Source organism: Symphalangus syndactylus, chromosome 4 (assembly GCF_028878055.3).
Source record: "Symphalangus syndactylus isolate Jambi chromosome 4, NHGRI_mSymSyn1-v2.1_pri, whole genome shotgun sequence".
NCBI lineage: Eukaryota > Metazoa > Chordata > Mammalia > Primates > Hylobatidae > Symphalangus > Symphalangus syndactylus.
The window spans coordinates 68,233,532-68,256,410 of record NC_072426.2 but is presented as its reverse complement, the minus strand read 5'-3'; the positions used below and the strand labels follow the sequence as shown (position 1 = coordinate 68,256,410).

General features: G+C 41.8%; 2 protein-coding genes across 10 annotated transcripts in view; one reads left to right on the top strand and one right to left on the bottom strand.

The window, feature by feature from the left end:
- The window catches only part of MASTL (microtubule associated serine/threonine kinase like), a 36,787-nt gene extending 20,084 nt beyond the window's left edge, over positions 1-16,703 (bottom strand). For 5 of the 8 annotated variants that reach the window (XM_055274969.2, XM_055274974.2, XM_055274976.2 and 2 more), the window contains exons 1-7: positions 15,526-15,852; positions 10,310-10,447; positions 9,242-9,381; positions 7,820-7,908; positions 3,852-3,958; positions 3,483-3,633; positions 1,737-1,909 (exon numbers count right to left, since the gene is read on the bottom strand). In XM_055274969.2, coding sequence (XP_055130944.1) covers positions 1,737-1,909; positions 3,483-3,633; positions 3,852-3,958; positions 7,820-7,908; positions 9,242-9,381; positions 10,310-10,447; positions 15,526-15,711 — 984 coding nt within the window. In that variant the 5' untranslated portion in view covers positions 15,712-15,852. Of the gene's footprint in view, positions 1-1,736; positions 1,910-3,482; positions 3,634-3,851; positions 3,959-7,819; positions 7,909-9,241; positions 9,382-10,309; positions 10,448-15,525 lie in introns of all 8 variants that reach the window. The other 3 variants (XM_055274973.2, XM_055274972.2, XM_055274975.2) reach the window with 3 other exon arrangements.
- Positions 15,842-22,879, top strand: part of YME1L1 (YME1 like 1 ATPase) — a 44,181-nt gene continuing 37,143 nt past the window's right edge. Inside the window, exons 1-2 of one of the 2 annotated variants that reach the window (XM_055274977.2) lie at positions 15,842-16,952; positions 22,065-22,199. In XM_055274977.2, the coding sequence (XP_055130952.1) occupies positions 16,920-16,952; positions 22,065-22,199 (168 nt within the window). In that variant the 5' untranslated portion in view covers positions 15,842-16,919. The remainder of the gene's footprint in view (positions 16,953-22,064; positions 22,200-22,879) is intronic. The other variant, XM_055274978.2, reaches the window with a different exon arrangement.

The window sequence follows — 22,879 nt, the reverse complement described above, 5'->3', positions numbered from 1 at the left end:
AATTAATAATTACAAACCCCAAAGAGCAGAAATTAAAATCCATTGTCAACAAGATCAACTGATAATGCATTAATAATGATATGTTTTTTTCTGAATTCCAACTATCTGTGTGTATTTGTGGGTACTCGGCTTTGTATATAATATTGCAAATTGGTGCTTGGTGATCAAGATTTTTACAAGATTAGTCAAGTAGAGTGAGTCTTCAGTAAACTCTAATAGTGCTTATTTTTGATGTGTAATGAATAGTAAACTTTATTAACTATCATTAACTTAGTAATAATAATGAGCATTTAGTCACAAGCAAAAAGGATTTTTTTTTTTTTTGAAGATGGAGTTTTGCTCTTGTCGCCCAGTCTGGAGGCACGATGTCTGCTCACTGCAACCTCTGCCTCCCAGGTTCAAGCAATTCTCCTGCCTCAGCCTCCTGAGTAGCTGGGATTACAGGCGCCCTCCACCATGCCCAGTTAATTTTTGTATTTTTAGTAGAGACGGGGTTTTGCCATGTTGGCCAGGCTGGTCTCAAACTCCTGACCTCAGGTGATCTACCCGCTTTAGCCTCTCAAATTGCTGGGATTACAGGTGTGAGCCACCGCGCCTGGCCTAAAAAAGGATATTCTTGAATTATATCTCACTGATCTGTAAGCACAGAAAATGATGCATGTGGGCATCAGTGTAAGGTTTTTCAGAGGGTGCCTTATCATTCCTCTGATCATAACTTGAGAAGCACCACTATAATCCCTTCAGTGCATCCCTCAGGGATGCAGAAGTGGGAGGATGGTAAAGCTGTGTATAATATGAAATAGTAAACAATATGTTTTCTTCAATAGGAAAGGAGTGCAATAATAGTACTAGGAATGGAAATCTGTTTATCTTGTAGCATATACTACCTTTACTTTATAAAGAGAGAAGGAAAAAAGATTAAGAAAATCTGCCTTAGTTAAACGTTAATTTGATCTTGCTTATAAAATACAAATATCCAATAATAATAAAATTCTATTGCTGAGAATAAGCAGCAAATAGAATCAAAATTATTTTAGCAAATAAAAGGTTTATTCTTTGGATATTAGTGTTATCCTAATCTATCATTATTTCATCAGCATTCTATGAAGGAAACCTTATTATGATTTTAAATTTTAGTTCCTATCACCTTTAATATCTCTTAGCTCTAATAACTGTTTAAAAAGGCAAAAACAATATGTAAGTTAAGTGACTTTAAGTAAATCCATTCATTTGGCAAGCAATATCCTCAGAATAGACATTTTAAGGGCACACTCACATTACCTTTCTGGTCTAAGAGTTATTTCTGATCCAGAAGAGTTACCATTCTATTAAACAAGAAACTGACAGGAAACAGTATAGAAGGAGGTAATATGAGTTTTTAAATGATATAGGTTAAAAACAACATAAAACAAAACCAACAAGCCAATGTCTGTATCATGGGAAGGACTTCTAAAAACAAGTGAGGTCCACCTAGATACACAGAAACCAAGCATTTATTATCAATTTACTGCAAGAATCTCATTATATAATCAAGCAAGAACAATGTCACAATTGAATGAGAAATGAAATATTTCAAAAGAATTTGACAGAATGTGCAGGAAAATGAATTTCTGATTAATACTATGACTGCCATTCATGTAACAATTTCATTTCTTTATGGAATTTATATGAAAAGGATTTCTATCATTCATTTGACATACATAATTGATTTTCATTAAGATAAATGTCCCTCAAACCTGGCAATCTTTTTCCCATTTGGGACTGCTGTGGCATTCTGATTCCGCACTGGATATGAAGGTGTGGGATTGACTACTGGCACTGGATGTGGCCAGCCTTTTCCTAGACTGGAGTAGATTAGAAGTTAGACACTTCACAGGCATTCCTGGGTTGGAGGCAACTGTTTCAAGACCTATAGAGAGGAGACAATATTGAATTCTATGTTACAGCTTTCTTAGTTCTTTACTGAACCTGAATCTTTACATATAATTAAGCAAAGTATTAAGAATTACATATTAATATGTATTAAGAATTACATATCAGAACTATTTCTTTGTAAACACTATCTAGTCCACAAGAACAGCTGGCATGCTTCCCATTATGTTTAGATACATATACTATTAATATATCTAAACATATCCCACTATGTTTAGATACAAGTACTGCTCTGAAAGTTAGAACCAAACAAAATCCCCTTAATGTTCATTCAGTAAAGAATAAGAACAAGGGAATGGTCGATTGACTAATTCATGGCAGGATCTCCCTCTGTCATTCAGGCTAGAGTGCAGTGGTATGATTACTCTCATTGCAGCCTTGACCTCCTGGGCTCAAGTGATACTCTCATCTCAGCCTCCTGAGTGGTGAGGACCACCAAATCTGGCTAACACTTTTAATTTTTTCTAGAGATGGGGGTCTCACTATATTGCCCATCTGGTCTCAAACTCCTGGGTTCAAGTGATCCTCTTGCCTCAGCCTCCCAAAGTACTGTACTTACAGGTGTGAGCCACCAAATTAATGTATAACTAGGAGCAAATCAATTTGGAGTATCTATCATCCAATTTGAACCCATTCCTGACAAACGAACATTATTGATGTGGTATATCCAGATGTGCTAGAAGGTTAGAATATGACTATATTTACTCAATTCAACTTGTATTTAATTTAACACTTGTATTTAATTCAACTTGTATTTATTGTAACACTGAGGTTTATGCGCTTACAAATGTGAATTATACACACTTATAAGGGATTTTTAAAAAATACTACTGGATAAAGCAAATAAATAATGGTAAATTGCTTGTTTGTTTGTTTGTTTGTTTTGAGACAGAGTCTCACTGTCACCCAGGCTAGAGTACAGTGGCATGATCTCAGCTCACTGCAGCCTCCGCCTCCTGTGTTCAAGCAATTCTCCTGCCTCAGCCCCCTGAGTAGGTGGGATTACAGGTGCCCCCCACCATGACCAGCTAATTTTTGTATTTTTAGTAAAGACAGGGTTTTACCATGTTGGCCAGGCTGGTCTTCAATTCCTGACCTTAAGTGATCCGCCCGCCTCGGCCTCCCAAAGTGCTGGGTGTCATGTTGGTACTCAAAATGTTTTGAATTTTGGGGCATTTTTTGTTTTTTTGAGGAAGGGTCTCACTCTGTCACCAAGGCTGGAGTGCAATGGCGCTATTAAGGCTCACTGCAGCCTCAACCTCCTGGGCTCAAGAGATCCTCCTGCCTCAGCCTCCAATGTAGCTGGGACCACAAGTGTGCACCAACATGCCCAGCTAATTTTTGTAGAGATGAAGTCTCACTTTGTTGCCCAGGCTGGTCTTGAACTCCTGGGTTGCAATGAGCCGCCGAGATCGCGCCACTGCACTCCAGCCTGGATGACAGAGTAAGACTCTGTCTCAAAAAGAAAGAAATCCTGCCTCAGCCCCCTAATGTGGTGGCATTACAGGCGTAAGCCTCTGCGCCTGGCCTACCTTTTCTTTTATACTCACATGATTTTAGTAATTTGCTAGAATAAGGAGTAGTGTCCTTTTGATCTACAGACATAGGGCATACCAGTCCTTGAGAAAGCTGTGATGTTTCAGACAGACAGGCTGAAAGGATGTTTGCAGAGTCTTGATTTTTTTCTGCAACTGGTGTGTTCTATTAAAAAGAGAAAAATAAAAACAACAGGTTTACCTTCCCCAAAACACCACCTAAGTACATAGACTGTTATACCACCTAAGTAGACAAACTGTTAAAGTAAATCCAAATGCTTGATATTTAAATCTATTTTGATCTTTTTTTTTAAAGGTGATTTTAAATTTTAAGTGGTGATCATGAAAGGGTATGTCATGTTAATTTTCTTCTCAACTACTTACAAATCCCAATGAGCTGATGAGCGATAACACTTGTCCTGGGGTTCTTGAATAATCTTGTCTAGGTTTCGCCATTGATGGTGTTGTAAGGATATCCATCATATTAATATCTATGTATGCAAAGAAAAGTATATAAATGTATTTGAAACCTTTACCTCCCATTGACTAAAAATGAATGTTATGTATATGGCAACAAAATAATTTTTTGTAAACCAAATGTTAAAAAAGGAGACAGTGGCTGGGTGTGGTGGCTCACGCCTGTAATGCCAGCACTTTGGGAGGCTGAGGCAGATGGATCACTTGAGGTCAGGAGTTCAAGACCAGCCTGGCCAACATGGTGAAACACTGTCTCTACTAAAAATACAAAAATTAGCTGGTCGTGGTGGTGGACGCCTGTAATCTCAGGTACTCGGGAGGCTGAGGCAGGAGAACCACTTGAACACGGGAAGCGGAGGTTGCAGTGAGCCGAGGTCGTGCTACTGCACTCCAACCAGGGCAACAGAGAAAAACTCTATCTCAAAAACTAAATAAATAAATAAGGAGATGGTATGGAATCAATATTAATTTTGGGCCCCTCATGTTAGCTAATATGTTTAAGCCTAGGTCAAGACAGAAACTGACCCAGATTATTAGCATGTTTCAGTGCATAATATTTTAAAATAATTCAACACTGACACATAATACTATACTATTCCACTTAGATATAAAAAATGGTAAGAGAAGTCTAATGTTCTTATCCAGGCATGGTGGCTCACATCTGTAATCCTAGCACTTTGGGAAGCCAAATGGAGAGGATCCCATGAGCCCAGGAGTTTGAAACCAGCTTAGGCAACATAGAGAGACCTATATCTACAATTTAAAAACTAGCTGGGCATTGTGGCAAGCACCTGTAGCCCCAGCTACTGGGGAGGCTGAGGTGGGAGAATTGCTTTTCCCAGGAGTTCAAGGCTACAGTGAGCTATGATCACATCACTGCACTCCAGCCTGGGTAATACAGTGAGACCCTGTCTTTTAAACAAACAAAAAATAATCCCAGAACTCTAATGTTCTTATATGATATAGGACTTTTTAAAATTAGCTGGCGTGGTGGCTCATGCCTGTAGTCCCAGCTACTCGGAAGGCCGAGGCATGAGAATCGCTTGAGCCTGGGAGGCAGAGGTTGTAGTGTACTCCAGCCTGGGTGACAGAGCAAGGCTCTCTCTCAAAATAAATAAATAAATGAATGAATAGGCTGGGCGCGGTGGTTCACGCCTGTAATCCCAACACTTTGGGAGGCCAGGGCGGGTGGATCACAAGGTCAGGAGATAGAGACCATCCTGGCTAACACGGTGAAACCCTATCTCTACTAAAAATACAAAAAATTAGCCGGGCGTGGTGGCGGGCGCCTGTAGTCCCAGCTACTCAGGAGGCTGAGGCAGGAGAATGGCGTGAATCCAGGAGGTGGAGCTTGCAGTGAGCTGAGATTGTGCCACTGCACTCCAGCACTCCAGCCCGGGCAACAAAGCAAGACGCTGTCTCAAAGAAAAAAAAATAACAAATAAATAAATAAATGAAAGTATACTGAAAGTTTTAACAACGAATGTCATTTATGCCTCACATTGATGAAGTGATAATAATAATACACATATATGATATTTTACAAAAAGTTTTATTAAAATTAGACCCTTGTGATATACAAAGTGACTTAAATTTATCAACAATTTTATCTTAATGCAAAATTTTTGTCATTTGTGATATTTTCCAATAGCTTATCTGAAATCCTTAGAATCAGATTTCAAAATAAGATTTCAAAGTCAGATTTCTTTGAAATCACAATTCAAAAATGTTTAGGTTTTAGAAAAGTAATGTGGTAAATATACTGCATATTATGAAATATCCCTAGTGGCAAATCATATGAATAATCACATGAACTGGGATCAACAGACTATAAATACCCCTGGCCGGACACGGTGGCTCATGCCTGTAATCCTAGCACTTTGGGAGGCCGAGGCGGGTGAACCACCTGAGGTCAGGAGCTCGAGACCAGCCTGGCCAACATGGTGAAACTGTGTCTCTACTAAAAATACAAAAATTAGCTGGGCGTGGTTGCGGGCACCTATAATCCCAGCTACTCAGAAGGCTGAGGCAAGAGAATTGCTTGAACCTGGGAGGTGGATGTTGTAGTGAGCCGAGATCACGCCATTGCACTCCAGCCTGGGCAACAGAGCAAAAACCCCATCCCTAAACAAACAAACAAACAAACAAAAGACTATAAATACCCCTACATCAGCATAGATCAGATTTTACCAAACTTAGTAAAAAGTTTTAGGTGTTCATAACTGTTGAACTTTGTACTTCCACATGAAGAATTGCAGATCTGCATATATTTTCAAATATTAATAGTTATAATTCCAGAGTTTTCAAGTCCAATTTCTGGTTATTTTCATTATTAATACTTTCCCATCCATCTACCCTTTCTAATAGAGAATACAATATTTTTCTTTTTTTTCGAGATGGAGTCTCGCTCTGTCCCCCAGGCTAGAGTGCAGTGTCGCGATCTCGGCTCTCGGCAACCTCTGCCTCCCAGGTTTAAGCAATTCTCCTGCCTCAGCCTACTAAGTAGCTGGGACTACAGGCGCGTGACACCATGCCCAACTGATTTTTGTATTTTCAGTAGAGATGGGGTTTCATCAGGTTGGCCAGGCTAGTCTAGAACTCCTGACCTCAACCTCAAGTGATCTACCCACCTCAGCCTCCCAGAGTGCTGAGATTACAGGCATGAGTCACGGCACCCAGCCAAGAATACAGTATGTTTCTGAGTTGATAGTCAATCATTTATCCATGTTTCTATGATGAACTTAAGTAATTTCTAGTTTCTCCCTATTAGAAACAATGCTGCTGCAAGTGATTTCATTTATGTATATTTTGTTCATTTGAACAATTTCCTTAGAATAAATTCCAAAGCATAAGCCACTAGATCAAAGAGAATTAAAACCTTTTATATTTAAAAACATATTGGCGGATTTCCTCCAGAAAGCACTATGCTAATTTACAATGCTCCCAGAAAAATATTAGTATGCTTTTTTGGTAGTATTATTAACTGGACCATCGGTATTCCTTTCTTTTGCCCGTTTAATAGTGTAGGATGGTTCATTTACTCTTTTTTATATTAGCATTTATTTAATTACTACTAGTGAAAAGAACACAGTCTCATATATACATGTATGTGTTAACTGTGTATTCATTTTCCTTGTTCTTTTGTTGATCAAGGTCTTAGTGGTGGCCGTGTATATTTGAATATGTTTTCAGTTATTAACCTTTCATCATGTTATAGTTATTCTGGTCATTTTACTGATGCTTAATTGGTAAGAATCAATTTCACTAGGGATAAAAGTCAGAAGAACAGAAATTGTGAGTTCCTTTGTGAAGATCAAAGGACCTTCAAGGACCTCTGAATAGCCAAGAATAATCACTCCTATTTTTCATCTTCAGTGGAAAAAAGAACCCATTATACCTTTCTAGCCTATTCTGGGATAAATAACAAATTTTATTTAGTGTAAACTAACAAAGAAGACAGTGGAAGTTAATGAAATGTAGTCTCTATAATTTGTTAGACTTTTCATTTTTTTATTTTTTATATTTATTTTTAGTTGGACTTTTTTTTTTGAGACGGAGTTTCATTCTGTTTCACAGTCTGGAGTGCAATGGTGGGATCTTGGCTCACTGTAACCTCCACCTCCTGGGTTCAAGTGATTCTCCCTGCCTCAGCCTCCTTAGTAGCTGGGATTACAGGCGTGTGCCACCATGCCCAGCTAATTTTTATATTTTTAGTAGAGATGGGGTTTTGCCACATTAGCTAGGCTGGTCTCTAACTCCTGACCTCAGGTGATCTGCCCGCCTTGGCCTCCCAAAGTACTGGGATTACAGGCGTGAGCCACCGTGCCTGGCCTGTTGGATGTTTTAAAAAAGTACTTACTTGATATTTTTCTTACCTCTATTCAAAGTAACTTTTGAAAGGCCAAAATCCGTCAGTTTAATATGACCCTCATTAGAAATAAGCATATTGTCCGGTTTCAAGTCCCTGCACACACAAAAGGCAAATATTAGATAACCAAAAAAGGGCTAGTTTTAATGTTAGAATTTCCAGAAAAAAAGAGTTACAAAGGAGGCAAACCCTATTTATTTCCTCCAAAATAAAGATAGTCATTGATGGCTTTGAAAAGTACAGAAAACATCTCTCAAAAGCAAAACATTTTTTGTACTGTTTATCAGAATCTACAAAAAAGATAAATTAATACTAGATTATCTTTGGTATCATTGGTTAGATATTCCATTAAAATAAAGAAACCTTATTAGATAAAATCAACCTCAAGCCAGTTCAAATTTACATTTTACTTCTTTTTTTTCTTTTCTTTTTTTTTTTGAGATGGAGTTTTACTCTTGTCACCCAGGCTGGAGTGCAATGGCACAATCTCGGCTCACTGCAACCTCCGCCTTCTGGGTTCAAGCAATTCTCCTGTCTCAGCCTCCCGAGTAGCTGGGATTACAGGCACCCACCACCACACTCGGCTAATTTTTGTATTTTTAGCAGAGATAGGGTTTCACCACGTTGTCCAGGCTGGTCTCAAACTCCCTACCTCAAGTGATCTGCCCGCCTCAGCCTCCCAAAGTGTTGGGATTATAGGCATGAGCCACCACACCTGGCCTACATTTACCTTCTTAAAGGAAGGTAAGATTGAGATTTAATAAGTCACTTAATCTGACTTTCTTTGCATAGAGAAAAACATTGTAAATCAGTTGGACTACAAAATATACCACTTTTGTATAATGCAGAGGAGCAGAAAGGATTCAATACTCTTCACATAAAATGCCATACTTAGTGGGGCGTGGTAGCTCATGCCTGTAATTGTAGCATTTTGGGAGGCTGAGGTGGGAGGATTCCTTGAGCCCAGGAGTTAAAGAGCAGCCTGGGAACCTTGTCTCTACAAAAACAACAACAACAAAAAAAAGCCAAGAGTAATGGCAGACACCTTTAGTCCCAGATACTTGGGAGGCTAAGGCAGGGGGATTGCTTGAGCCCCAGAGGTCAAGGCTGCAGTGAGCAAAGATCAAGCCACTGCACTCCACAACCTGGGTGACAAAGTGAGACCCCGTCTCAACAAAGAAAAAAATAAATAAGTACGTAAATAAATACAAAAATAAATAAATACATGCTATACTCATGTTCAAAGCAATATATTTTAAAAAACACAGGGAGATAAAAGAAGAGTTAATTTCTAAATGAATACAAGATACTAGTAAACTTTAGATAATCTGGAAATAAGTGCAAGTGGTTACCATGAATATTTGAGACTCAAATATGTAATTTGATTACTTGAATTTTTAAGTAATAATTTGGAGAAGTCAGTCTTTACCTGTGGATGATTCCATGTCTGTGAAGATAGTCTAGAGCCAGTGCTACTTCAGAAATATATTTCACAGCCATCTCTTCATCAAAATAACCATATATATGTAGGAGAGACTTGACATCTCCCCCAATAAGATATTCCATTACCTTTCAAAAAATAATTTAATATTGTGAAATAAAAACAATATGATTACTTTAAAAATCCAGTATTTGGGCATTACAGTTACAATATTTGGTGTGGCTCTGTAATGAAACTACCTTTTCTTGCTATTACTCGTAATACATTAATACTAGGTTTTTTCATGTTGCCATACAGTTTTTAATTAAAAATTAAACTGTTTAGGCTGGGCACTGTGACTCACGCCTATAATCTCAGCACTTTGGGAGGCCAAAATGGGCAGATCACTTGAGGCCAGGAGTTCGAGACTAGCCTGGCCAACATAGTGAAACCCCATCTCTACTAAAAATACAAAAAATTAGCTGGGCCTGGTGGCAGCTAATTTATACAAAAAATTAGCTGGGCCTGTAATCTCAGCTACTTGGGAGGTTGAGGCACAAGAATTGCTTGAACCCAGGAGGCGCAGAGTGGCCAAGATTGTGCCACTGCAGTCTAGCCTGGGCAACAGAGGGAGACTCTATCTCAGGCTGGGGTGCAGTTATGTGCAGTGGTATCTCTATTAGCTAGCTGCACACCACCATGCCCAGCTAATTTTTATTAATTTTTTTGTAGAGATGGAGTCTCATTATGTTCCCCAAGTTGGTCTTGAATCCTTGGCCTCAAGTGATCCTCCTGTCTCAGCCTCTCAAAGTGCTTGAATTACAGGTGTGAGCCATGGCCCCTGGCCTGTCTCTCTATGTACATATACATACACATACACACGCACCCTATGCATATATCCTATTGGTTCTTTTTCTTTGAAGAACTCTAACTAATATAACAGGTAAATTTGCCAAGGTAGTGAGTGCAGCCAGAATTCAAATGCAAGTACTCTGAACTGAGACATGGTTCTCTTAAATCACTAGGTTCAATGACTGCTGAATGGATAAAGAAACAACATAAAAATTATTTACTCACCAAGTAGACATTGTTTGCAGACTGCAGTGAATAATACAAATGGACAATGAATGGGCTTTTGCTTAGTGCCAGTGCATCTCTCTCAGCTTGGACCTGATGAGTCATATTTTTGTTGATCATGTCTGCTTTTTTAACAACCTGTAATAGATAAAAGTGATATCATGTTATTTTATTTTGAGACAGTCTCATTCTCTTGCCCAGGCAGAGTGCAGTGGCATGATCAAGGCTTACTGCAGCCTTGATTTCCCAGGCTCAAGTTATCCTCCCACCTCAGCCTCTCAAGTACCTGGGACTACTGGCACACATGACTACATCTTGCTACTTTTTTATTTTGTTGTAGAGACAAGGTCTCACTACATTGCCCAGGCTGGCCTAAAATGAGCCTCAAGCAATACCCCTGTCAAAGTGCTGGCATTACACGTGGGAGCCACAGCTCCCTGCCTTTTTTTTTTTTAAATTACAGAGTGATCTCAGGTTTCAAAGTTGCCATCATGAAAATGCTAACAGAGAGAACACATACAGATGTCACGTGGACCTCACACTGCTATCAGGAAACCATGTATAAAAAATAGTTAAGACGGTTTAAAAAAAAAATCTTCAAGATAGAATTGCTTATCTTGGTATTAAATGGCAGAAGTGTCATAATCTCTTTTGAGAAGGAAAAAAAATAAATATTCCCAGACTGCCCTACATATTAATAGAAAAAAAATTCTGTTCCACTGTTCTGATAACAAAGTCAAAAGATAGTTACATTCCTCATAAGCCCACAGATAACTAGCACCTGGGCGTGGAGTAACTACTTAATTTTTTTTTTTTTAACTTCTGATTCTTTGATAGATGGGCATAGAATCAGAAAGAGGAAGAATGTCGGAATTTTGCCTAGAAAAAAAAAATCTTAAGTTGGAATGATTAGAACTACTGAAATTTAACAGTCCCAAATGCTCTCGTACAGAAAACCAGTTACTCTTTTCAAGTTTCAAGGTAATCTGTACAGAAACAGAACTATTAAAGTGGGAGCACTAAGAAAAATTAAAAATAAATAAATAAATAAATACAAATAAAGTTGGAGCACTAAACTGAATAGTCAGTAACACTGGGATCAATTCTCAGGACTGCTATAAGAAAAAAAGGCATATTTCTTTCAAAGATTTATTCGAGTACTTAATAAAATCATTAGTACATGATAAATTCCTGCCTTAACTCCTTTCTTTAAGAAAACTGAGGGAAACTGACAAAGCAAGCTGGTAACATGATTTTTCCTATTATTCCACTGTCTATGAGGGCATGTTTGTTTTGTTCCCCATTGTTGTCCAGTTCCTAGACACAAAGAGGGTGGGTGCTAAGCAAATACTGACTGAACACATGGATTGGTGTTTTCATTTCAACTGATCATGACTAAGCACTGTAGAAGGAAAAGTAAAAATCTCAGGAACATATAAAGTAACCAATTCAATGAGATCTTTCAGTTCTCAAAGATCAGGGAAGGTTTGAAGGGGAGCTAAGATGAATCTTAATACATGAATAAGACAGGTGGAGAAGAGCAGAAAAGGGTGGAAGAAAAGCACTTAAAAAGGAACCAGCTTAAGGCCGGGCACAGTGGCTCACACCTGTAATCCTGGCACTTTGGGAGGCCGAGGTGGGCAGATCACCTGAGGTCAGGAGTTTGAGACCAGCCTAATCAACATGGAGAAACCCCGTCTCTAATAAAAATACAAAATTAGCCAGGTGTGGTGGTGCATGCCTGTAATCTCAGCTATTTGGGAGGCTGAGGTAGGAGAATCGCTGGAACCTGGGAGGCGGAGGTTGCAGTGAGCTGAGATCACGCCATTGCACTCCAGCCTGGGCAACAAGAAGGAACCAGCATAAACATAAGCACAGAAGCAAGAAAATACACAGCATTGAGGGACTAGCCAATTGTCTGCTGAGGCTAAAAGACAGGGTATGAGGAAGACACAGTGGAAATACGGAGCCAGAACTGGGAAAATGACTGCTTTTCTAAGAAGTTTGAACTTGAGTTTACATGTCACAGTGTAAGAAATGAATGAAAAAACAAAGATAATGATTCCAGTTAGGAGCCTATTCCAACAGACTATGTATGGAAATGAAGGCATGATGAAATGCAAAAACGTCATGTCAAGTGAAAAAAACCAGATGCAGACTGCTTATTGTATGATTTCATTTATATGAAATGTCCAGAAATGGCCAACCTATAGAGACAGAAAGTAGATTAGTGGTTATCTGGGGCTGGGGGTGTTAATGGAATAGGCACTGCAGATGAGCAGAAGAGGTCTTACAGCAATGGAAATATTCTAAAATTGGATTGTGGTGATGGTTAGACAACTATCTAATTTACTAAAACGACTGAATTGTACCTTTTTTTTTGAGACGGAGTATCACCCTGTCTCCTAGGCTGGAGTGCAGTGGCGCGATCTTGGCTCACCATAACCTCCACCTCCCAAATTCAAGTGATTCTCCTGCCTCAGCCTCCCGAGTACCTGGGATTACAGGCGGGCACCACTATCCGGCTAATTTTTGTATTTTTAGTAGAGACAAGGTTTCACCACGTTGGCCAGGCTGGTCTCAAACTCCTGACCTCAGGTGATCCGTCTGCCTCAGCCTCTCAAAGTGCTGGGATTACAGGCGTGGGCCAATGTGCCTGGCCATTTTTTTTTTTTTTTTTTTTTTTTGAGACAGAGTCCTGCTGTGTCACCCAGGCTGGAGTACACTGGTGTGATCTCAGCTCACTGCAACCTCTGCTTCCCGAGTTCAAGTGATTCTCCTGCCTTAGCCTACTGAGTAGCTGGGATTACAGATGCGCGCAAGCACGCCTGGCTAATTTTTTATATTTTTAGTAGAGACGGGGTTTCACCATGTTGGCCAGCTGGTCTCAAACTCCTGACCTCAGGTGATCCACCTGCCTTCGCCTCCCAAAGTGCTGGGATTACAGGGGTGAGCCACCGCACCCAGCCTGTACCTTTATAATTAAATAAATAGGGGGAAAAGTAAAAGTCTGTACTTCGACAGGGACTTGGGAATGGAAACGGATAAAGAGAAGGACTAAGATGGAATTGACAGGAACACTGAGAGATACACAGAGATGAAATAAAGTGATTCAGGTTTCTAGTCTGAAGGACAGGGATGAAGGTGCTCTTAAATGGAGAGAAGGAATACAGGCGGTTCAGAATTTAGGCAGTTAGGTGGAAAGGATGAGTTAAGGTTACGCAAGTACGATTTGGACGTGTGTGCTGGATATTCACTTGACAATGTCCAATAAGAAACTGAAATCCCACTGACAAGTTGCTAGTTTCTCATTTCCTTTACCGCCTTCACTCAGTGCCGTAATGTGAGTAATGTGAAACCACGGGAATGGATGAATACCAAGAATGGACAGAACAGCTTCAAGATACATGTTGAATGTTTTTAGAATTATACACACGGCTGCATGCACAAAGGATCGGCTTAGGACATATTTCAACCTACTCTTTAAATAAAAGTGCATTCTAGATTTCACAATGGAAGATTTGAAGAGAAAACAATGGGCTCACTTAATGAGACCTTTTGGTTATACAACAGGTCGGAAATTAATCTCCATCAAACCGCAAAGCTAGAATATAACCTGGAAATGACAGTTACTAATTTAATGAATATTCCCAACTTAATCCTGGCAAAGGCCAAATGAGTAAAAAGGATCCAGAAGATACATCAAACGAATAGGTAATACTAACACTTAAAAGTTTCATAATGCCGGGCATGGTGGCTCATGCCTGTAATCCCAGCGCTTTGGGAGGCTGAGGCGAGCAGATCACCTGAGGTCAGGAGTTTGAGACCAGCCTGCCCAAAATGGTGAAACCCCGTCTCTACTGAAAATACAAAAAATTAGCCCAGCGTGGTAGCGGGAATCCCAACTACTCGGGAGGCTGAGGCAGGAGAATCGCTTGAACCCGGGAAGTGGAGGTTGCAGTGAGCTGAGATCACGTCACTGTGAAACTCCATCTCAAAAAAAAAAAAAAAAATTCATAACAGGGCTGGGCACGGTGACTCACACCTGTAATCCCAGCACGCTGGGAGGCCGATGTGGGTGGATCACCTGAGTTCAGGAGCTCCAGACCAGCCTGGCCAACATAGCGAAAACAACCTGTCGAAACTCAATCTCGGCTAAAAAAAAATACAAAAATCAGCCAGGCGTGGTGGCGTGCGCCTGTAATCCCAGCTACTCGGGAGGCTGAGACAGGAGAATCGCTTGAACCCGGGAGACAGAGGTTGCAGGGAGCCAAGATTGCACCACAGCACTCCAGCCTGGGCGACAGAGAAAGACTGTCTTAAAATAAAAATTATTAAAGACTTCTCAGAAAATAGTACATCTTTCTCCTGGTTAAGAGTCAAATGTAAAAAGTTATCAGTGCCTACAAATTAATCACTCTTCTGTGGTAGAAAAATTTCGGCGATTATGCACGTCAAAGCAAACAAACAAGGTAAACAAAACCACTAATTACTAAAAACCTTTTGGATTTAGAAACCTAATTCGCCGGGTGAGGTGGCTCACGCCTGTAATCCCAGCACTTTGGGAGGCTGAGGCGGGCGGATCACGGGGTCAGGGGATCGAGACCATCCTGACTAACACGGTGAAACCTTGTCTCTACTAAAAATACAAAAAATCAGCCGGGCGTGGTGGCGGGCGCCTGTAGTCCCAGCTACTCGGGAGGCTTAGGCAGGGGAATCGCGTGAACCCGGCGGGCGGAGCTTGCAGTGAGTCGAGATTGCGCCACTGCACTCCAGTCTAGGAAACAGAGCAAGACTCCGCCTCAAAAAAAAAAATAAAAAACCAGAAACCTAACTCAAGCCAGGGTGAGACCATGAATCACGGCTTTGGCCTTAAGTGCCTGTTGTACTAAGGCCGATGTAATCACCTCGGTCAAGTCCCTTTGCCTTTGGCCTCAGTTTCATTTGCTAACGCTGGGCAGGGAGAAGAGAGTCAAACTTTGCTGTTCTCACTGGGCATCCGAGATATGGAGGGAAGGGTGGAACAGAGGCGAGACACCCGACCCGACCGCTGATGTCGCCCCAAAAAGAAGTCAGCTCGCAGGGCTCTGGAGGCTTCAGCAAGCCAGGCCACCCAAACTCCTCGCTCCAGCAGCCCCGGGGCCTGCCCAAGCCGGTGGGGCAGGAAGGAGGGCCGAAGGGCCTAAGCCCTTCCTTGCTACTCCTTGACTTCCTACCTTTACTGCATACAATTTGCCGCCTTTCTGCCCCAGATACACTTTCCCGAAGGCGCCCCGGCTAATGGGCTTCACTATGCTGAATTCCTCAATGGAGGGCGGTTTTGGCACTGGGATCCTATTCACGCCCTCCTCGGTCGCCGCGCCTCCTCCAGCCTCCTTCTTGCTTCCCGCGGTGGGCTCCATCGCTGGACAGCCTACAGCAGTTCCGCGGCCACGGCCCCTCGGCGAGCAGCCACTCCCGCCAACTGGGTTCAAAGTGAGGCTCCGCCCACGCCGCGCCCGGCCATGACGTCACCGCGCCGCCGCGCCCCGCCCTCGTCACCTCCCCTACGCAGACGCGGAGGAAGGGGGCGTCGGGAAAGCCCCTGCTTCGAAGCCTTACACTCTTCGTGGGCGGCGACCGCGGCCCGACTGACATCATTCCTCATGAGGAAGGAGACACAAACAGTTCTGGGCCGACCAGAAAAAGGACGACTAGGACTTGACTCTGAATCGCAGGATTTGAAGAGATTTCTCCTGGCTTCCCAACGAGGCTGGTGGGAAGCGGTCCTCCTCCCATACACGACCTCCCACCCTCGCAAGGCGTAGAAACCAGTTCTGACTGTACAGTAAAGCGAAGGCCAGGGCTGAGGTCTGGAGGCTAATGAAAGCACAGAAAGCGTCGAAACTGGATGAGCAGGAAGCGAGTGGCCTCCCCTGTCATCTGACGTTTTCGCAGGATGTAATTTGCCTGACTGAAACAGATCAGGACCAACAGGGAGAGTTTTCGATTTAGTGTGAGGAAAAGAGCACTAAATTGTAGCAAAAGACCTTATCGCTCAAGGCCCAGTCGGAAGATTTCATAAGAAAGCTGTAGAGAGTCCTAAGAGGAAATCAGCCAGGCGTGGTGGCGGGCACCTGTAATCCCAGCTACTCGGGAGACTGAGGCAGGAGAATCGCTTGAACCCGGGGGGCAGAGGTTGCAGTGAGCCGAGATCGCGCCACTGCACTCCAGCCTGGGCGAAAGAACGAAACTCCATCTCCAAAAAAAAAAAGAAAAAGTCCAAAGAGGGTAAAGCCTGTTCCCCCTTAAAAAACAGCTAAAGACCCTTCGGGACGCTGTTCCTTGTAAATGTCAACTACTTCCGCGGGAAAGAACGCGCAAGCACTTGGCCTTGTGGGCGCTCACTTGCCCCGGAAGTACTGTAGAGTTAGCGCCTCGCTTTCCGGGGCGGATTGTCTGTCGTTGCAGTAGCTGTAGGAAGGGGAGGCCATTTTCCGTTTCTGGGAAGAGTGAGGGGCAACGGGTCGGAGAAAAAGGAAAAAAGAAGGGCTCGGCGCCTCCCCGCCGGGCCGTGGACAGAGGGGCACAGTTTCGGCAGGCGGGTGAGGTCGCTGAGGGCCCGCAGGAGATGTTTTCCTTGTCGAGCACGGTGCAACCCCAGGTAAGTCCGGCATTCAGCCCGTTTTTTTTTTCCTCCCGCTCTGCCCGTGGCTGTTTGCAAATTGCGCTCGTGGAAGCGATTTCTCAGAAGGGACTCTAGAAAAGAAGTGATGTACTCAATTCGAGTCCCAGGATTGAGGAGTGGATCAGGGGACGGCGCTGAGAGTGGGCCCGAGACTTCAGGGCTGACGATGAAGCTGTTGAGGGCAGAGGCGGGATGTGAGCGTGGTGGAGAGAGACCCTGGCTTACCGAACTGATTGCGTGGAATTTCTGCTAGAGAATCCGTCTGGCATTGTTCAGTGTCCGGCGTTCTGGGGTGGAGAAATGTCTCTACCATACATTAAAGGGAGCAGGTAATGTTCCCTTTTCTTCCGACTTTCCAGTGGCTTTAGCGTTCACAGCCCCTATCCCCTGCTCATTATTTCCTTTTAAATGGAATTTAAATTTAACCCAAACATGGTATAATAATTCGGGTGGCCAGCCATGCAAGTTTTTTTTTCTCTTTCTGACCAGAGAAATATGTGTATTTCCGAGTCGTAAACTGTTTGCAGTTAAAATTTTGATTCAGCCTCATCCTCATCGTTTTGTAAAACAAAAGGTAGTGAAGAGAAAAATGATTTCAAGGGTTTTCATTACGCTCTTGGGCAATCACTTGTGACAATGTTTTATTCTTGCTTCATTCCAGTCTCTTTTTTTGATGGTAACATTTTAATAGATTTTTTTGAGAGTTCCTACAGTTTTGCAAAGAAATAGTTTTTAAAACATTGAGTTTTTTTAAAACATAATTTTTAAGAAAATCGACACTTAGGTTCAGGTTCTTGGTTTAAGCATATGATTGTGTTCCTTTGTGTAACTTTTACTCCCCCTCATTTTAAGAATTTTTAATTTTTTGTACTAGTACTGGCTAACAAACTGAAGCAGCTACTTGTTATTGGGCATCAGTTATGTACCAGGTGAGCAGAGCAATTGTGGAATCTTCTCTTAATATTGATATGAAGTAAATATGAGTAGGACTTAGCAAGGTGAAGAGTGAACAGGTATCACAGGCGTACAGAAAAATACCTGGAGGTCCTGAGTTAGGAAAGGGTTTAGCAGGTTGGAGGAACAAAAATAAGGCTAGTGTGGCTAGAGCATAGTAATTAAAGGGGGTAGTGACAGAAGAGGTTGGAGAAAAGACTTGAGGCAGATCATACAGGGAGTAAAGGATATATTATGGCTGATTTCATTTTAAGTATTGGGAACCATTGAAAGTTTTAAAACATGATTAGATTTTCATTTTTAAGAGATGACTGGCTTTTGCTATATGGAGAATAGGAGAGGGCAAGAGTGGAAGATGTTATCAGTTAAAAATACGGCCCCCTCCCCCCAATTAAAGCGGTTGCAGTGGTTATGGAAAGAAGGGAATGAGATATATTTTGAAGAAAGTGGAATTGCATGAGAGATCAGATAAGAGAGATGATGGGGAGAGGTGTTTCTGGGCTTGATCAGATGAATGCATTGAAGGTGCTATTTACCAAGATGGCAGTGTCTGGAGAAGTCCTAGTAATTGTTTGAAAAAGAAGTCTGACATGGCCTATTGAATATGGTATTAAAGTTTTTGAAACTCAACTCTTTGCCTTAGTTCACATCAAGAGGCCTGATTTTAGGAGAATTTACCATCAACTGAATGGACAGTTAGTAGTATGTGATGTTGGTAGAGATGATAAAGGGATTTTTATGTACCCTAGGCAGTCTTAACGGGGCTCAAATATAGTGAGGACTCTCAGGCATTTCTTGCTTTGAAAGATGGTAACACATTTGGAATTCCTGGTTGCTTAATTGGTTGAATACGCTTGAAATTAAATGGTAAAAAGGAAGACACAGAAAACGAACTTTTTCATTGAGAAGAGCTCAATCCTAAATCCTTTTGTGAAAGAAAAGAGATATAACTAATTCAAATAAATCTTTTCAAAGAGGTAGAAAATATGTATCTTGAAATGATTTGATTATTTTTAAAGTTTCAAAAGAAGTTACTGTTTTTTTTTTTTTCTTTTTACTGCCCCCAGTCTGTAAGGAACTTACTGTTTCTTTCTGACTCTAAAAATGATACATTGCTTCACTTGACTAGCCTTAAAACAAATCCATGTTTTTTTGCTAAAAATGCTGAAAATATAAATAAGATCACCCATAATCTCATTACTCAGGGATACGTATCTTGGAATAAATTCTTTCACACATTTTTTTCTATAGACAAACACGGGTATGCCTCCTTTTTATTTTATTTTTTTTAAGATGGAGTCTCGCTCTGTCGCCCAGGCTGCAGTGCAGTGGCGCGATCTCCGCTCACTGCAAGCTCCGCCTTCCGGGTTCAGGCCATTCTCCTGCCTCGGCCTCCCAAGTAGCTGGGACGACAGGCGCCCGCCACCACACCCGTCTAATTTTTTGTATTTTTAGTAGAGGTGGGGTTTCACCATGTTAGCCAGGATGGTCTCCATCTCCTGACCTCGTGATCCGCCCGTCTCGGCCTCCCAAAGTGCTGGGATTACAGGCGTGAGCCACCGCGCCCAGCCACGGGTATGCATACTTAAGGTAGTTTTACAGTCAGCTTTATTCCTTAGTATGTCACGAATTTATTTGTGTATCAATATCCATGGGATGAGAAGTCTGGAATTTTGAGTCAGATTCTAAATCTTTGTTGTCTTCATCTATTAAATGGCCTGTACCCCAAAATACTGTACCCCGCAATAATGGCGTTAGTCCATTGATGAGGGCAGAGCCCTCCTGAACTAAATGCCTCTTAAAGGTTCCACCTCTTAACAGGATTACAGTGGCAACTAAGTTTGCTATTCTTCTCAACTCAAACTTGAGTTTTGAAGGAGATAAACACTGGAATTTTTACTGGAAGTGGGCCCTGATCCGGACCCCAAGAGACGGTTCTTGGATCTCGCACAAGAATTCGAGAGAGTCGCCGGGCGCGGGGGCTCACGCATGTAATCCTAGCACTTTGGGAGGCAGAGGCGAGCAGATCACGAGGTCAGGAGATCAAGATCCTGGCTAACATGGTGAAACTCCGTCTCTACTAAAAATACAAAAAAATAGCTGGGCGTGGTGGCCAGTGCCTGTAGTCCCAGCTACTCGGGAGGCTGAGGCAGGAGAATCACTTGAACCCAGGAGGCGGTGGTTGCAGTGAGCCGAGATTGCACCACTGCACTCCAGCCTGGGCGACAAAGCGAGATTCCATCTCAAAAAAAAAAAAAAAAGGCAAGAGAGTCTATAAAGTGAAAGCAAGTTTATTAAGAAGGTAAAGGAGTAAAGAATGGGGTACTCCATAGGCAGAGGAGCTGCTTGGGCTTCTCCACGAAGGATACCTACAGTTAGTTATTTCTTGATTTTATGCTAAACAATGTGTGATTATTCATAAGTTTTCAGGGAAAGGGGGACCCCTAAGGTTCCTCCCCTTTTTAGACCACATAGGGTAACTTCTTGACATTGCCACGGCATTTTTAAACTGTCATGGTCTGGTGGGAGTGTCTTTTAGCATGCTAATGCATTATAATTAGCACATAATGAGCAGTGAGGACTAGCAGAGGTTACTCTCCTCTCCATCTTGGTTTTGGTGGGATTTGGCTGGCTTCCTTACTACAACCTGTTCTATCATTACAGTCTTCATGACCTGTATCTTGTGCCCACACTCTATCTCATCCTGTGACTTAGAATGCCTAACCTCCTGGGAATGCGGCCCAGTAGGTCTCAGCCTCATTTACCCTCATTTTGCCCCTACTCCAGATAGAGTCACTCTGGTTCAAAAGTCTCTGACAGAACCGTAACAAGAAGTATAATTGTTACTCATTATTACAGCTGTTTGAGGATTAAATGGGATGATATAAGTAAAACCTATAGTACTAAACCTGGTATATAATAAGAACCCATTTAATTTATTCATTTACTCAACAAATATTTATTAAGTAAATTTTTTTTTTCTTGAGACAGGGTCTTGCTGTGTCACTCAGGCTGGAGTGTGGTGGCATGATAGCTCACTGCAGCTTCAACCTCCTGGGCTCAAGTGTTCTTTTGTTTTCATTTTTTTTAATTTATTTATTTTGAGATGGAGTTTTGCTCTTGTCACCCAGGCTGGAATGCAATGGCATGATCTTGGCTCACTGCAACCTCCGCCTCCCAGGTTCAAGTGATTCTCCTGCCTCTGCCTCCCAAGTATCTGGGATTACAGGTGCCCAATACCTTTCCTGGCCAATTTTTTTGTATTTTTAGTGGAGATGGGATTTCACCACGTTGGCCAGGCTGGTCTCGAACTCCTGACATCAGGTATCTACCTGCCTTGGCCTCCCAAAGTGCTGGGATTACAGGCGTGAGCCACCGTTCCCAGCCTACTTACTATTTTTTTTTAATGTTGGATGTATTTCATTCGGTGGTAGTTTTTTTTTTTTTTTTTTTTTGGAGACAGGTCTCACCCTGTTGCCCTGGCTAGAGTGCAGTGGCATGATCACAGCTCACTGCAACCTCCGCCTCCTGAGATCAAGCAATTCTCCTACCACAGCCTCCCAAGTAGCTGAGACTACAGGCGCACACCATCACACCTGTCTAATTGTTGTATTTTTTGGTAGAGATGGGTTTTCACTGTGTTGGTCAGGGTGGTCTTGAACTCCTGACATCAAGTGATCTGCCCGCCTCGGCTTCCCAAAGTGCTGGGATTACAGGTGTGAGCCACTGCACCCGACCGGTGGTATCATTTATTTTGCCACTCTCCTAATGCTGGATGTTTCCAGCTTTCTACTATTTTTAAAATGTTTCAATGAGAGTTATTCTCTGTGCATGTGCAAGTACTTGTCAGATTATTTCCTTAGAATAAATTCCTAGAAGGTGGATTGCTACAAACAAGAAATGTATGTATTTTTGATACTTTTGATTTACATATTGAGAATAATATCCTGAAAGCATATACCAATTTTCGTCTCACCAGCAGTAAATCTGAGTACTTACAGTTTTTAGTATACAGGGTTGATATATAATGTACGTTTAACTCTTAACAAATCCTGACAAGAAAAAGGAGATTGTTCTGTTTATTAAAAAAAAAAAAAAAAAACTACTTAATTTTTAACTTTTATCTTTTTCTAGGTTACAGTTCCTCTGAGTCATCTCATCAATGCCTTCCATACACCAAAAAACACTTCTGTTTCTCTCAGTGGAGTGTCAGTTTCTCAAAACCAGCATCGAGATGTAGTTCCTGAGCATGAGGCTCCCAGCAGTGAGGTAAGTCTTTATCCTGGTTGTGTGAGAAAGCCTTTTTGATATACAGTTGACCCCTAAACAAATGAAGAATTAAGGATATTGTCCCTCCCCTGTAGTCAAAAATTTGAGTATAATTTTTGACTCCTGAGAAACTTAACTACCAATACCCTACTATTGACCGGGAAGCCTTGCCGATAAAATAAAGGGTCCATTAACATATTATTTCGTATATTTTATGTATTGTGTACTGTATTCTTACAATAAAGTAAGATGGAGAAAAGAAAATGTTATTAAGAAAATCATAACGAAGAGAAAATATATTTACCATTCATGAAGTTGAAGTGGACCATCATAAAGATCTTCATTATCTTCAAGTTGAATGGGCTGAGGAGGAAGAGGAGGGGTTGGTCTTGCTGTCTCTGGTGGCAGAGACCGGAGAAAGTCCATGTATCTGTGCAGCTCTAATCTGTGTTGTTCAAGGATCACCTGAGGTCAGGAGTTCAAGACTAGCCTGACCAATATGGTGAAATCCCACCTCTACTAGAAATACAAAAATTAGCCGGGTGTGGTGGCATGCGCCTGTAGTCCTAGCTACTTGGGAGGCTGAGACAGGAGAATCGCTTGAGCCCAGGAGGCAGAGGTCGCTGTGAGCCGAGATCACACCACTGCACTCCAGCCTGGGTGACAACAAGACTCTGTCT